At 43.0% G+C, this 14,820-nt stretch overlaps 1 protein-coding gene across 1 annotated transcript; it reads left to right on the top strand.

Moving 5' to 3' along the window:
• Positions 1-2,328: 2,328 nt before the first annotated feature.
• LOC146439665 (p53 apoptosis effector related to PMP-22-like) lies at positions 2,329-13,130 on the top strand. Its single transcript, XM_085055674.1, has 3 exons — positions 2,329-2,630; positions 9,858-10,001; positions 10,627-13,130. The coding sequence occupies exons 1-3, from the start codon at positions 2,420-2,422 to the stop codon at positions 10,860-10,862; spliced, it is 591 nt and encodes a 196-aa protein (XP_084911800.1). The 5' UTR covers positions 2,329-2,419; the 3' UTR covers positions 10,863-13,130.
• Positions 13,131-14,820: the final 1,690 nt, after the last annotated feature.

Genomic DNA, 14,820 nt, shown 5'->3' with positions numbered 1-14,820 from the left:
TCTTTTGTTATGTATTAGGGCATCTTTTCCTCATAATCAAAGCACTGCATATTTTTCATGCTTGTATCATTGCAGCCCCACAGAGCTGACTCCTACCATCTGGTCTCTGGGAAGATGTGGGTTATAGAGCCCAGAGGTGAGAAAAGCTACATATGTTTCTGGGGCTGCCTATTTTGCTGTAGGAGGTACTGGTTTATTAGTTTGCAAATAAATCCAAGTATCATTGGGACTGAAGGCAGATAACTTCATTGAGTGTGTTACATGCCCTCACTCACACAGAATGGAATTTTTGGTACATTATTTTTCAACTTCAGCTAGATTTCCTAATTGTTAAAAAGCCAAGTATTTAAAAATAAAAGAGAAGATGGCATTTCTCTCTTTGTGGGGTCACTGGGAGCAGGATAGGCCACACAAGCTGCTAATGCCAGAGCTGGGCTTGGAGGCTGCCCTCAGAGCTTCTCATCATGCCACCACAGTGCCTGGGCACTGAGGCACTCCAGGTGTAGGACAGTTTTGGAAAACCAAGTAATGCAATTACTAAAAATGCAAGCCAGCTCTACAATGCTGTCTGAATTGCGGGAACTCTCTAACTTTTGACTTTTTAATGAAGAGACCACTTTCCTAAGCAGTGCATTTCTGCTCTTTTTCTTGAAAAATAAATGAAATTTAACCTCACCTGTAATAGCGCTCAGTTTTGGTGCTGAAGAAAATACTTTCTGCATCTCTTTGTGAAGTGACTTAAGTGCTGATAGTGAAAAATCTGGAGAATCACTGCTTGGCACTGCACAAATGAAGTTTTGCTGTAATGAGAAAAACAGAGGATCACAGTGCCCAGTTCTGCCATTACTTCTTCCCTATGCAAAAGCTATGTGCTGATGACATAGGCTTGCAAGCAGTTCTGGCAAATTTTATTTACAGCTCTATTATGAATTTGGGGATAAAATCTGAACAGTAGGAATGAACATCAGAAGGATGTTAAGAGCACTGGTGAAACTCCACATGGTTTGAGGTACCCTGCCTCAAATCACGTGGAGGTTTTTGCAACTTGCCTATTGTTCTGATTTTAGCATCACAATCTATTCCTTAATATTTGCCAGCAATCAGTACTCAGATGAGGTTGACCATCCCTCCTCACAGGACACCTCCCACGAATACCTTTTGAGGAATTTACACTCGGAACAGTTTGATTATATGTTACATAGCCGTGACAAAATCCCATGTGATGCAGTCCAATAAGAACTCATGCTCCCATCCTCCACAAAACATGTAATCCTGCTTACCCACTATTCAGCCCTTCAGATCTCAGAGATTTCTGTTCCTACTGACCTCTTTGCTGAGGCCTGGAAGCTGCCCAAGAACTCAATCAAACATGTGTGAACTGCATGCTGAAAACACTTGCACCTCTAGTGCTGTCATGAGCATGCATCTGCTCATACAGTGAGTTTGCTTTGGTGCTAGGCAATGGGATGACACAATGGGATATGTGGAGATACCTTAGTGGAGAAGGGCTTCTCCCATGAGCAAAATTTTGAGTGATGGCATGTGATGGGGAAACATTTATTTTGGTCATCTTGCATCTTGGGGTGCATTTCCAGATGTCAAATGGGAAAAGATCAGGGTGGATGGGTCCTGAGTACTACTGCTGGGCTTTGTCCAGTGCCCAGCACTGCCTGCTTGGAAGCCAGAGCACAACTGCAATCAAACACTTATTAGACGGCCATCAGGAAACATGCATTTGTTTAATGCTGAGCATGATGTGAGACAAATTATGCTTTTGTTGTTGTCATATTCCCATAATGTCATATTCCAAATAATGTCGTATTCCCATCCTCATATGACACCTTTCTTTAAGGTATCTCTTTTTTTTTGTCAAATGCAAAGCAACTTTTTGCAAGCTTTTAGTACCTGAAATTGCTAACACCATCAGTATTGCCAGTGTTGGGTAATGCTGGTCGGTCTATCCAGTGATCAGGGAGGAGGATGATGATCTCCAGCCCCCGTGAGGAAGGCAGGACTCGTGGAACCCAGAGAAGCGCTAGTTTTTCGCTGTGCTTGCGTTTTTGCGGTGGCTGGGCCACGACGGCGGAGCGGGTGCGGGTGCGGGAGGGTGGCGGACAGCGAGACAAGTGCGAGGGTGAGCCCGGGCGGGCGATGGGAAGGGAAGGGGCTGAGCGGCGGCCGGGACGAGCGAGAGCGGGATGAGCCCTGCTCCCTCCGCTGCTCTCCGCCGGCCCCACCGGTCGGGGCGGCCGGCGGCGGCAGGCTTAGTCAGAGGAATGTGGGTGGGACTCCCTCCTCCCCGGCGCCTTAAAACCCCGCTCGGAGCGGCACGCTCGCAGTCTCCCGTCCCGCCGGAGCGTCCCCGCCGCACCACACCCGCGACGCCCGGGCTCGCTGGGCGCACCGCCGGCCGGGCACGATGGTGGTGTGCGGCCTCGCCTGCTGGAGGTGCAGGTGGCTCCTGCCCCTGCTGCTGGGCCTGGCCATCATCATGGGCATCATCGCCCTGGCGGGCCGGGGCTGGCTGGAGTCCGAGTCGGAGCCCTACGTGCAGCAAGCGTCGCTGTGGGAGAGCTGCACGCGGGGCGAGGAGGACCTCAACTGGAACTGCGAATCCCTCATGGACTACGGTGAGTGAGGAGCCCTCCGAGAGACCCGGGGCGGTGGGGGCCAAAGCCATTGACCTTCCCTAGCGCTGGTGTGGAGCAGCTGCCTTCTGGGATGGAGTTCCCCGCCAGAACCAGCATCCATGCTGTTTTGGGGCTTAAACCAGCAACGAAACACAGGACTAGACTGCTCCGCAGCGATCTTATTTTATCCCCGTACAACAGTGAGAAGCCGGGGTGTTGGTGTTTTGGTTTTTCCTAAAGTTATCTCACGACCAGCTTAAGATAGCAACTGGCTCCAAATCCGTCTGTTGCTTGCCCTCAGCTGTCGTCGGGCTGCAGTCCCACAGCCTCACCTGGCACCAGGCAGCTCCTCCCTGGTGCCCGTGGCCTCCCGGGTCTCACAGTGAGTGTGGAAACCTTCATGCAGTGTGTCCTACGAAGAATCACACCTGGACAGTAGTAAAATGGTATTTCCCCGACCCTTTGGAGAGAGAGAGCACCTTAATTTAACCCTCCTGGCCAAGGAAGTGCAGCTGTTAAAATGCCTTCTGATCTGCAGCTTAAAATGGCCTGATGTGGGTTCACAGGCAGAAAAAGAATGCTCTTTCCTTTGTATACCTCTCTGTTGCACTGGGGCCTAAATCAGGGATAAGCGTGCCTCTGTTTTAACTTGCATAGCTGCTTCTGTATCTGGCATCGCCACTGTAATATTCTTACTGCACACTCTCAGTTTCTAGGTCTTTTGGGGGACTTTTTGTTTTATTGCTAGAACACGTGGGTCTGATTACATCTGCTTTTCCCTCAAACAAAATATTTCTGGACAAATAAGCAGACCCGCCTTAAGATCCTGGATGAGGGTTCTTTAGGGACTGGGGGGCTGGAAGGGTGTGTTTCAGCTGGGAGAGCTGGGACTGCTTCCCTGCGCAGATCCCTTGCCGCCTGAGCACGGCAGACTCACTTCCAGAAGCTTTTTGTTGCAACACTCCTGCACAAGCTAAATCCTGAACATATCTTAAGAGAAGTGGCTTCGTTTCTCAGCTGGGTGATGACTTCGGACTTTACTGCAGGTGGAAGAAATCAGGCTAGCGAGATGAAAATATCCCTCTCCCCCATCAGACAGAGAATAAAAGCTAGTGCAGAGTTGCTGAAATTTGCATTGCACAAGGAAAAAGTGCTAACATAGTACAGCTGCTGGAATTCGTTTTCTCCTGTAGTGACACTGCTTCACACGTCCCTGAGTACTGATGGGTGTGTGCTTTGCGTCAGCCCTCAGCATTGTGGGACAAAAGTAATTTTCTGCGTTTTTTTCTAGTTAACAGGCTGACAGAGAAGAACAGTATCCTTGACTTCACTTGTTTAAGCCTTGGTTTATTTGAACTGAAACTTATTTAAATCCATGGCATATTTATACGAATTTGCCTGTTCTCAAATTTTCATAACATCAATGCCACTGTCTACTCAAATAGTATTTACATCTAGAGACAGGATGTAACACATAAATTCAGGTTTGATTTATTTTGTTTCCTTTTTTTCTGTGCTAATGCAATTAGTGTCAAAATAGGTGAGGGCATTTGCAAAGGAAAAAATGCCTAGCAGGCATTTATAGCACTGCTGCAGGAAAATAAAAGTTAACTAATTGAGATGCATAGCTTCTGCTTTGCATACAGTAATTGCTGTGCACTAACCATCCTGCTCTTCTCCTGACGGAATGAAGACTTCAGAGTGGACCTCCATTAACAGAATGTTGCATTAGACAAATTCTTAATTGAGCTGTGGCATGTGCACTAGGAAGAGGAAGAAAAAAAGCAGGCGAGTCACTTATTTTAAATGAGGGGAAAGGGGCAGGAAGAGACAAACAAAGATTTGCAAATAGGAGTGTCTCCTAAGCTGCATAGCTCCCTAATGCACATTTGCAAATGCCACATGAGAGGGAAGAAGTGAAAGGGAAAAAGAAGAGTAGGATGTCATGTGGTAGGGAGGCAGGGAAGGGATTTTGTTTAGAGTTCTGTACTGGTTCGTGTCTGGGAAGTGCCCTGGCTGGCAGCGTCTGTGTATTATCAAAATGTTGCAATGCAGAAGTGCTGTACTGCACTAGAATATGACTCAAGATGACTTAGTCTAGACCATTGCAGGATTTAACTGTTGACCATGTGTTCTAAACATATTAATAAGCCATCAGCTTATGACAAGGATTATTTGCAGTGAGTTACTTGGAGAGGATGATTGTCTTTATAGTGATGAGGTTGTAAGTTTAGGAGTAGTATTTATGGGTGGCTGTGTCCTCCTGTTTCTGAATGGCTGGTTGCAATGACTTTGCTTTGAATTAACACTGTAAAAGATGGGTGTGTATGTGTGCAGTAAAGGTAACCCCCATTAGCTTAACTCTTTCCTATATTCCTGACAGCCAGTTGGTATTCATTAAGCACGCAACAGCACACAAAGAAAAAGGGAAGCATTCTTTTGGATCCTTAGTAAGTGCCAAAAAAAAAAAAAAGGATAGGAAAGAAAAAGGTGTGGAACCTAGAAGTAGGAGCCCAACCTTTGTGAATCATATTTCACTGCAGCTGTGCCACTGTACCTGTGTCCCTAGAGGCATGGACTTTGATACTGCAGATTGTTGGAGAAACTGAGTGCATGTGGCGACTTCACTGAGGGGCCAGGTAGATAAAGGAGGAATGTTAGATGTATGCTTATCTTTTCAATACACCTCTCTTCAGGCATGCTTTTGTCTGACTTACAATGCCAGGATGCATTCAAGACAAGCTAACATAGTTCATAGCGTCAGCCAAGTGCAGGCACTCGGGAAATGCTAATGAGAAAAGCGTAGCAGTTGGTGTCCCTGCCCACAGCCAGCAAACACTTACTGCAACTCCCTGGTAAAAGATCCCAGTGAGCAGGTGAGGCTGGCGTTGCTGCCAGGGCGCTTTGCTGGCTCTTAGGCAGGCACACTTATGCTGTTAACAATCCAGACACTTTAAAAGTTGGAAGTGTGTAAGATTGTGCCTCTCCTCAGCTCTCAGCTGAAGCCAAATTTGTACTAGAGGGCTTGTATTTAATAATTTGGTAGTATAGCGATTGGTTTTCCTGCACTGCTAAAGCCAAAACAGAGCTGTGATTCCCAGTACTAATTTCCAACAAACCTTCAGTTCTGGGCTCCTCTGTGCTTGTGGTGGGTATGCACAAAACTTCCTCTCACCAGTCACACTACTATTGAAGTTTGCATATTATCTGAGCAAGAAAATAGTGCTGACAGTGCTCTTTTGCTCCCAGTCCACTACTCCTTTATTACACCAAAAAAGGGAGATATTTTTGTACATTATATGTAATGGGCCCTTGAGGCCAAACAAGAATTGCTACTGCCAATTATATACAGAAAAATGTTACAGCTACAATGTAAAAATATGCCCCATGTATGGAGGTCATGATAAAAACTTCTACCCTAATATTCCATTTATTCATAAGCTAACAAACTATCTTCTGCTTCTGGAAATGAGTGAACAAAAATTAGAGTCTTGTTACTTCAAATCCTGGAGTAGTTAATCTTCCAGCTAGATTATTTCCCCAGCTCTTTTATTGACTTCTAAAGGGAAATCTAGATTTTAACATCTTAGCCTGTAAAGATTCCATCTCCTCCCTGGTGAGGCTGAGGCATGGCCAAATGAAATCAGGAAACACACTTAACACTAAGGCTCTGTTGCTTGCTTTCTTTTAATTTCATCATATTACTGGTGCTCATCATTAACATTAAGTAATCCTGACCCCTCCTAGCTATTTGCATGATAACATTTGCAGCTTAGTTCCTTTCCATAGTAATCATTAATGTAATGTAATTCTATGTAATAAAACTCTTAATCCTTCCTAATAATTATAGACCTTCAGCTTCTGAACAGTTGTTTTTTTTAATGTTCTTTCAACAACACCTAATTGATGAATACTTTTCTGCTGATTAGATGCAAAGAACTTGACTATTTTGAGGCCAAGCTGACCTGGAAACACTAGTACTTCTAACTATTTCTCTGCTTTTCTGCTCTCCTATTCTTCTGCCTCCCAGTTGATGCAGCTCCAAATTACTGTGATGTTATTGGTTGATTTCATAAACAGACATCATAGTTATATTTATTTTTCATAAGAAATACTCTCTCTGCTAAATGAATGGGTCAGAGAATTTTCTATTTTTATGAAAAAGCTTAAATTCTGGATAAATATCTTATGATTACAAGGTACTTGTGAGCACAAACCAGGTAGAAACTGGAGCTAATCTGTCATTCTCTGACTGTGAGCAGGTCTCTCCAGCTCTTATGACAGCAAGCAGTGAGAGGGTAAACCTACACCTCTCCCCTCCTGGCAGCTGGCAGCTGTAGGGGGAGGACCTTTCAGAAAGACAGGAGAGCTGTGTGCCTGTGGGGACTTGATCAGCTCTCAGAAGCCTTTAGGAGTAAAAGGAGCTGGGAAAGCCTGACTTGATAGGTGTGGGGACGAGGGGGATCCTGCATGGAGAAACAGTAATTTCAGTCTTAGACCTGCAACAGCCCCTCTGCTTAAAACTCTCCCTGTTACTGGGGGTGGCAACAGGTCATGTGGATAAGGAACATCTCAGGGCTGCACCCTATGCTCAGGAAACGTCCAGCCTCCCACCCCAGTCTCTCCCATCAGTTACTTATTGAAAGACTATATATATACACTCATACAATGTAAGAGAAATCTCAAAAATGAACCAGAAGTCCAGAGGTTTTTGGAGTTCTTCCTGTGATTCCCACAGGGGATTAAGTGGCTGGCTGGTTGTTCAATGGCTGACAACACTCACCCAGCCCAGAGCACACCCATCTACTGCTGTGGCCAGCGCCTATGACTCAGTGTTATCAGGTCTTGTCAGCATTAGCCTGCTGCTAACTGCTGTTGGGAAAGATAATCCAGCAGAAGAAAGAGAGGAAGGTACCGGTTCACCAGCACTGAGCTCTGTCACACACGAGCACAAAATTCACTGAGATTCATGATGGTGCCTATTGCTGCCTTGTTTCTGAAGACCTGAAGCAAAGATGAGCTTGATATTAATCTTCCTGACAAGATACCTCCTGCAGCTATATGTGTTGTCATTTTCTTATTGCCAGAGACAAGAAAATAAATCACTGTGAGCAGAGCCAGGGCTGACCTGTATCTAAAAGCTTATTACACTTGTAAAGACAGCACAGATGATATGAGAATGGCAGAGGGAGCACTGCAGGCATTCTGTCTTTTACTCCTCAACTTGTGTTTGTGTTGCACCAAACCTCAAGGTGTCTAAAGTGCAGGTGTGTTTGAGTTTACAACCTAAATTTTATCAAACAGATGCCAGATTTGTCTTCTTACACCTTGTCAGCATAAATAATGCATCTGAAAGGGAATGTGCTATGATAACTAAGTGTTCCTTCTTGTTGTGCTTTTTTTTCTTAATAGAGCAAATATTGAAAAATAGCTTGCCTAGATCATCTAGTCTGAATCATTTTTCCTGGACTGGCTGTGTGTAATGGTTACACATCCCCTTTATATTCACTATCGCTAAAGAAATCCTACTGTGGAGGCAATATATAATACCTGTGTTAGGTATATCCGAGAATATTTTGTATGAAAAGATTTTATCAAACTACTGATGTAGCTCTAATCTCCAGACACTCATCAGATCTCCTCCCTGCTTCTTCCCGTCAGCATTCCCTCAGGGAAGGGGTATGAAACATGCACAGCTAGCTAAAGGGGAACTAATTTGAAAAGTTTTCACTGTGTTGAGTAGCTCCAGAAAGGGAGACGGCAAAGAAAAACCCTTTGCTCACCTTTTTCATGTCATCTTTACTGTCTTCAGGTGGCAGTGGTGGTGGTTGGGAGTTTTGGGCAGAAATTTGGCTGATGGATACCTGCTGTATTTTACTTTTGCTGTTGAATTAGGGGAGCAAGAAACCAACTCAAACATATCTAATTAAAATAGCTGTAAAACAATGCTTTGCTTTCAGATAGAAAATTGCAGAGAAAGAATGGAGACAACATTGAAAGCAGGATATCTCCAAAGTCACTTCAACTGTGTTGGAATGGACAGCTATGATGAAAGAGATTTTTTAAAACGTGTTCTGACCTAGGTCTCACTGGCCTCTTTATTCCTACATTAGAGGGAGCTCAGGATCTGGCCTTTCCTCTGTCTGAGTGTGTGAAAGTAGAAACCCACATTATGTAGATGTGGGAATTGAACTGTGATGACAGCTGACTGGAAAACAAAGCACTAGCCAGTATGGTTTAGCCCTTGTGGGCAGGTATCCTGCCTCCAGGGCAGGAACACCTTTGCTTGTAGTTATTTGAACTGGGCTCACCTAAATTACTTGGTTTCCGAAGAGGACAAGGTGTGTGAGGCCCTTTTCACAAGGCCATGTTACTGCAGAAGTAGAATTGCTGGCTGGTTTTTTTAGGCGTTTTTCCTACCATTGTTGCCTTGGACCTGGCCTGTGGTGGGTGAATTCTGGATGCTGGTGCAGCTCCATTGGAATGCAGCCACTTGGTTCATGCCTGAACCTCTCCAGCACAAAGTAGCTTGATACACCCTGTTCCAGCATCTGTCAAAGTCATGATTCAAGGAGGACTCATCAACTTTTAACTCGGATTTTGTTGTTTCTCCTCCACCTGCTACATTTTAGCTGTGAATAGATACTTATCTTCAAGAACTTTCTTTTTGCCATATTTTCAGCTATTCTGAGTTTATTTCTTTTTGGTCATGCTAATTTTGCTCCACATGCACTATTCTTTTCATAAACAAACAGAAGTTTTATGCTGACCACACTGTTATTTCCCAGCAGTTATCTCCTGTGGTGGTACCCTCTTGTCTGCTTTCATACTTCCCTGTGCATGGAAGTGGTTTTGTAAACTTGCATCTTGAACAGGAGCTGTAATGATAAAGGGCATTGACAACAGTTGTGTGCTTTATCTGTTCAGATGTCTGTGGGTGTCTTAAAGATACAGTTTGAAGGTATTATCTCTATTCTATGCTGCACTTTATGCCCCTTTTCAGCAAGACAAGTTAGCAGGGAGGAAGTCCTGTGCTGCTTCAGCAGTGATGATGCCTCATTGCTCTGCAGCTGTGTGCTTTGCAGGCATTCAGCATTGCTTTGATGTAAGGACATGCTTCTTGCAGTAAAGGATTTCAATGAAAAATTATTAAAGAAAACCAAAGAGCTGCAATGACCTACCGGAGAGTAATGCTGTGTGTAACACCTTTCTTGTTTTCTCTTCAAGGATGGGGAAGAGCAGCAGCTGCCACATACCTTGTTGGCTTTGTGATCCTGGTCATCTGTTTTGCCCTTGCAGTCATCGCGTTCTCGATTGAGATCCTCCGCTTCAACTTTGTGCGAGGAATTGGAGGCCTGCTCTTTGTTGTTGGTAAGGCTGGGCACAAAGACAAGATTATTTTAGACGTGAAACAGGCATCAGCAGAAAAGCATGCTAGATGGAGCCTCCCTTACGAAATTAGCTGTCTTTGTCTGGTTTATGACTCATTTTCATGGGGAACAAGGGAAGGTTGATTTGCACTCTGAGAGGATAATGGTAAAGGAAGTTCCAGTGGCCTTTGTCAGTTCTCACTTTCCCAAAAGCACTATAGGGGGACACCCAACACCTTTGACCCTGCATGCCACATGCTAAGACTTAAGAGCTGAGAGCCCCGGGTGCTTCCCACCTTTCTGATGGGAGGAGGAGGAACAGGGCTCTGGGAGGTGACAGGCTTGGCAGGGTTCCCGGTGCTGGCTGTAGGACAGGGCTGGTCACAGCATGCAGGTATGTGCCTTAGCAACCTGGCAGTGGCAGATGCAGCTGCCACAGCCACATAGGTGTGAGGATCTGCTGGCACAGAAGTCACATACCTCTGTAACAATCCAGATTTGACTGCAGGACTGAAGCTAATCCTTACATATCTTAAGTATGCACTTATCTCCAGGGACCTATTTTTACTGGGAACCGTAATATGTTCACTGTAACTTACTCCCGCTTCTTTCTTTTCTTGCTCTAGCTGCCTTCCAGATCATTGGCTTGGTCATTTACCCAGTGAAATTCACAGAAGAAATTCCACTGACAGGAGATAACATGTTCAGCTGGGCCTATGGCTTTGGTTGGGCCAGCACTGTTGTTGTAATAGGTTGTGCTTTCTTCTTCTGCTGCCTCCCCAACTGGGAAGATGAAGTCCTGGGAAACATCAAGCCTACCTATTACTACTCCTCCCCAGAGAGAGCACCATACTTAAATTGAAAAATTAAGTCAAAATACAGTCAACTGCCAAAACAACAGAGGAGCACCTCTGATGTAGGTTTGGTGTGATTGTAGGAGACTGAAAAAACTCACCGTATTTCACCAGAGTATTTCTTAGTGTCCTTGGCAATAAATTAGAAAAAACATTGGCATCTTTAAGCAAATAGCTTCTACCTAAACTATTATTTGCATATTCCCATGTCAATTCAGTTTATGTGGCTTACCTGCTCCTTCCCCTCCCAATTAATTGACTCATCCTTATTTTATTCAAACATTTTCTTATGAATAAAGATGATAGTGTTTCAAGTGTAGAAAGGAAAAGGATAGACTTTAAACAACCCATTACTGGGTCCTGTGAGGTAGTTTGGTTTTTTTTTTTTTGGTTCTTTTTTCACCTTTGACAAAATTGCTTTAAATGAAACTAAGAAAAAACACAGTCTTCCAAAGAATGTTTTTTCTTCTGTCAAAGTCAGTCCCAAGGAAGGAACTTCCCTGAGACTATCATAGTCACCTGCTGCCTAAAAATATTGTCTCATTCCTGTTACTGGACTGTTGTTGACTATTCGCTATTTGAATTAAGGGGAAAATAAAACTAAAATTTATTTTCCACCAATTGGTGCTGTTGAACAAGGTCTCTTCCAAAGCATGGAGCTGGTGTGTATAACAGCGGCTAATGTAACATTGGTGGTTTTATGGCCACAGCAGGACTTGTGATGGAATCACATATATCTGTTGTCATAGATTCATATGTTCAACTACATACATTTTTACATGGTAGTTGAGGGATGCTTATTTAGAAAGTATCTTTGAGCAGAAACATCAACTGTTCTATTTGTAAATACAGTTTATGTTTGATAATTAAATCACTGCACCTTTTTAAAGCTGCAGTGATTTAACTGTTGGAGTGCTTTGGAGGAAATCTTAGCATAAGATATTTGAAAACCTCCAGAAGTTTCTAACACTGTAGGTACTTCAGACTTCAGTAAACTTGGGGCAGCTTTGTGAGTGAGTAGGGGCAACACGTAGAAATAGAAAGGCAATTATGCGAGCAATTTAAATATGCAAACTTCATATAGACATCCATGTCGGAGTAATCTGGCTGGCTCCTCATTTGTATTTCTGCAGCTAGCAATTCCAAATAAGTATTCCAGCGAGGCGTAGCCTTGTCTGTGTTGGTCATGGACCTGCAGCATCTTACAGCAGATTTAATTATGGTCTGTAATTTTTGTCAGGGCTTTCATCAGCTGGGAAAGAAGGAAGAAGTTCAGTTTTTGAGCCAGTCTTCCAACTATGGGAGAAGTAGCTCCAGCAAAGACCGACTGAGGAGAGTACAGGTGGGGTAGAAAGCAAATGCTGCATGTTACTCTGTTCTTTCTCACTCTCATGAACCTGGTACTTAGGAGAGGGTAAGTGTGTGGGTATGTGTACTCATGCACATGTACAAAATAGAACTTAAAAAGCATTAACCAACAGCCTGTAAAGCTAAAGTAGTTTACAACTAATCTTTTGCAATGCCCGGTACTTCTTGTATTATGTATTGTATAGCTTCCATTTTGTAACACCTTTTTCAATTTGATAATGCTATGTATTGCATATGATCCTGTTTTAGAGAGCCCAGGTGATTTCTGAAGGCCTCCTCTAGGCCTGTATTTTATAACTTTACAGTGCATAAATGTCTGCAGACTTCAGAATTGTGTTACGAGCTTGGTTGTGGCATACAATCAATTGTATTTATAATTCTTGCTGAATAAGAGAGTTCTATGACAAACATATATTTTTAAAAGTTTTTTTCCATTTTCTCTACAGTACTGGCTGGTGGGGAATACTGTGTAGACTTACTTGTATCATAAGTAATGATAGTACCTACTTCTAGTGAATTCAAAACACAGCAGAGAATCTCAAGTCATGAAAATCCTTGCACAACTGAAGCTGAAAAGGAGAAAAATATGTAAGAAAGTGGACACCTTTCCTAATGGCAGGGAAGATGGTATGGTAATATGGTAATTTGGTTTAGCATAATTTATGTATTTTGTATGCTTTTTTATTAGCACTGGCATAACTTGTCAAGAAAGCACAAATGTAAAATAAACTTGGCTCTGAATGTATTGGGAGGGGTAGAAGCATAACCAACATGTTACGCAACCAAGATGTTCCAGAAAAAGCTATTGCAAATAGTCATTAATTACTTTCAAGCGATATTAATGTATGTGACACTCCTTTCAAATGTGATGGCTTAATTAAAAATGTTTTAACTGATGGTTGTAGAAATGTGGTGGTGTTTGTGGTTCCTGGATTAATTTCATAAAATCAAACAAATAAGCCATTCTTTTATTCTCCTAATGTGAATACCGGTATCCATAAAGTATCAGGTTAATAAAATGAAGACCTCATGTCCAGGAGGTAGCAACTTCATTTTTCAGTCAAATAAGCTTCAGTATGCACTGCAAAACATGTCTGTGCACTTTCATTGGAGAATAGAATGTTCTTTGCTAAGGCAAAACCTCTTAAGTGCATCATAGCTTAAGAGGGAACTCTAAACACTTTAAATACACAACCATCTACAGGAGGTCTCGGGTGTGGGAAGTTTGTTCTTTATCAAAACTGCTCCAAGTGCCTTTCCTACACTGATAAAGAAATTTGAATAGTGAAAAAAGGATGGTATACTCACCTGCTGTTTTCAGTGGAAGGCTGCACTTCTATGATTAGAAACCTTCCCACTTCTAACCTCAGGTTATGCATGGACCATATTATTGCCCTGTCCTGGTGGCATTTTTCAAGAGAGCAAATCAGTCAGTCACTGCTGTTTTACACCAGCCTGTGGCTTCTGATTTCTGGAAAGACAGGTTCATCATTCTCCTGTTTGAATTTTTTAATCTGTCCTCTTCTCTAAATGTCTTAATTTTTAAATACACTTGCTACCCTGGATTCTTGTGCCTTGCAAGTATTTCCTTTTGGTTTTTGGTTCCATGTCTCCCCCTTTTTAATTACTTTTAATTTTAAATAAACATGTAAGAAAAATATTTTGGTTCCTTTTAGATTTTCCTAAATGCTTGGAAGATAATTACAGGGTTTCTATAATGCCTGGCTTTTGACAGGAAGAAAATTTGTACTCCTGTTTACCTACCAGTCTATATTAAGCTGCAACCTAAATCTGTGCTCCCTAAAATCACCTGAACATCTCCAATGAGCTTCAGGCTGCAGGTTTGCCTCTTCTAATCCAGCTTGGGAGACGAGAGAGCAGTTCAGGAGAATCTGAGTACACTTGGCCCTTGTCTCAGGGGGAGTGATGAGCAATGAAAAATGTGCATGACTGAATGCTAGAGAAGGCTAATTGACCTGAATGGGATGATTAATGCTTAAATCTCATGGATATGGGAAACAGCTGCCACACCCCACTGGGATTTTGTATTTTTAGTTGACGTAACAAATGACTAATTTTTCAGACAATTCATTGACAAGGTAGAATTCTGAAAGATTATTCACCTGACCTTTACATCCTGCATGCAAGGGCTTTTGGATCTAGAATACATAAATAAATCAAGGGAGTGTAGTAACAGATCATTCAGGAGGGGGGAGGGTTGTTATGGAGATAAGCACTCCAGAAACACAAACAACAGCATGCTAAAAGAAAATGTTGCACACACACACAAAGGGAGTTGCTGAGATCACTGAGCACTTCCAAATTAACAATGAACCAAACACAGAAACGAAAATGCTTTAGGAGATGCACAGCTTTTGAGAGAGCTGAGGTATTGGTCCCACAACTCAGAGCAGTGGGGGTTGCTGGCAATATAGAATGGCACCCTGAAAAAACAGGTTATTCTGTGCCAGTAGGTGAAGTTGCAGAGATTTCTAAATAAACCTGGGAGATGATACTCACAACCAGATTAAAGTTTAATCAAACCTGGAGTATGCATTTGCCAAAAATAGGGATGCTGAGTTTGTGAATTTGGGTCCT

This window comes from Lichenostomus cassidix, chromosome 3 (genome assembly GCF_008360975.1).
Source record: "Lichenostomus cassidix isolate B80296 chromosome 3, HeHo_3.0, whole genome shotgun sequence".
Classification (NCBI taxonomy): domain Eukaryota; kingdom Metazoa; phylum Chordata; class Aves; order Passeriformes; family Meliphagidae; genus Lichenostomus; species Lichenostomus cassidix.
The sequence above is the reverse complement of the archived record's forward strand: the minus strand, read 5'-3'. Positions and strand labels throughout refer to the sequence as shown.

Excerpts from the sequence above, each read along its gene's own strand:
- LOC146439665 (XM_085055674.1), top strand. The coding sequence starts at position 2,420 with ATGGTGGTGTGCGGCCTCGCCTGCTGGAGGTGCAGGTGGCTCCTGCCC. Across the intron at positions 2,631-9,857 it reads CGAATCCCTCATGGACTACG|GATGGGGAAGAGCAGCAGCT; the intron begins GTGAGTGAGGAG and ends TTTCTCTTCAAG. Across the intron at positions 10,002-10,626 it reads AGGCCTGCTCTTTGTTGTTG|CTGCCTTCCAGATCATTGGC; the intron begins GTAAGGCTGGGC and ends TTCTTGCTCTAG.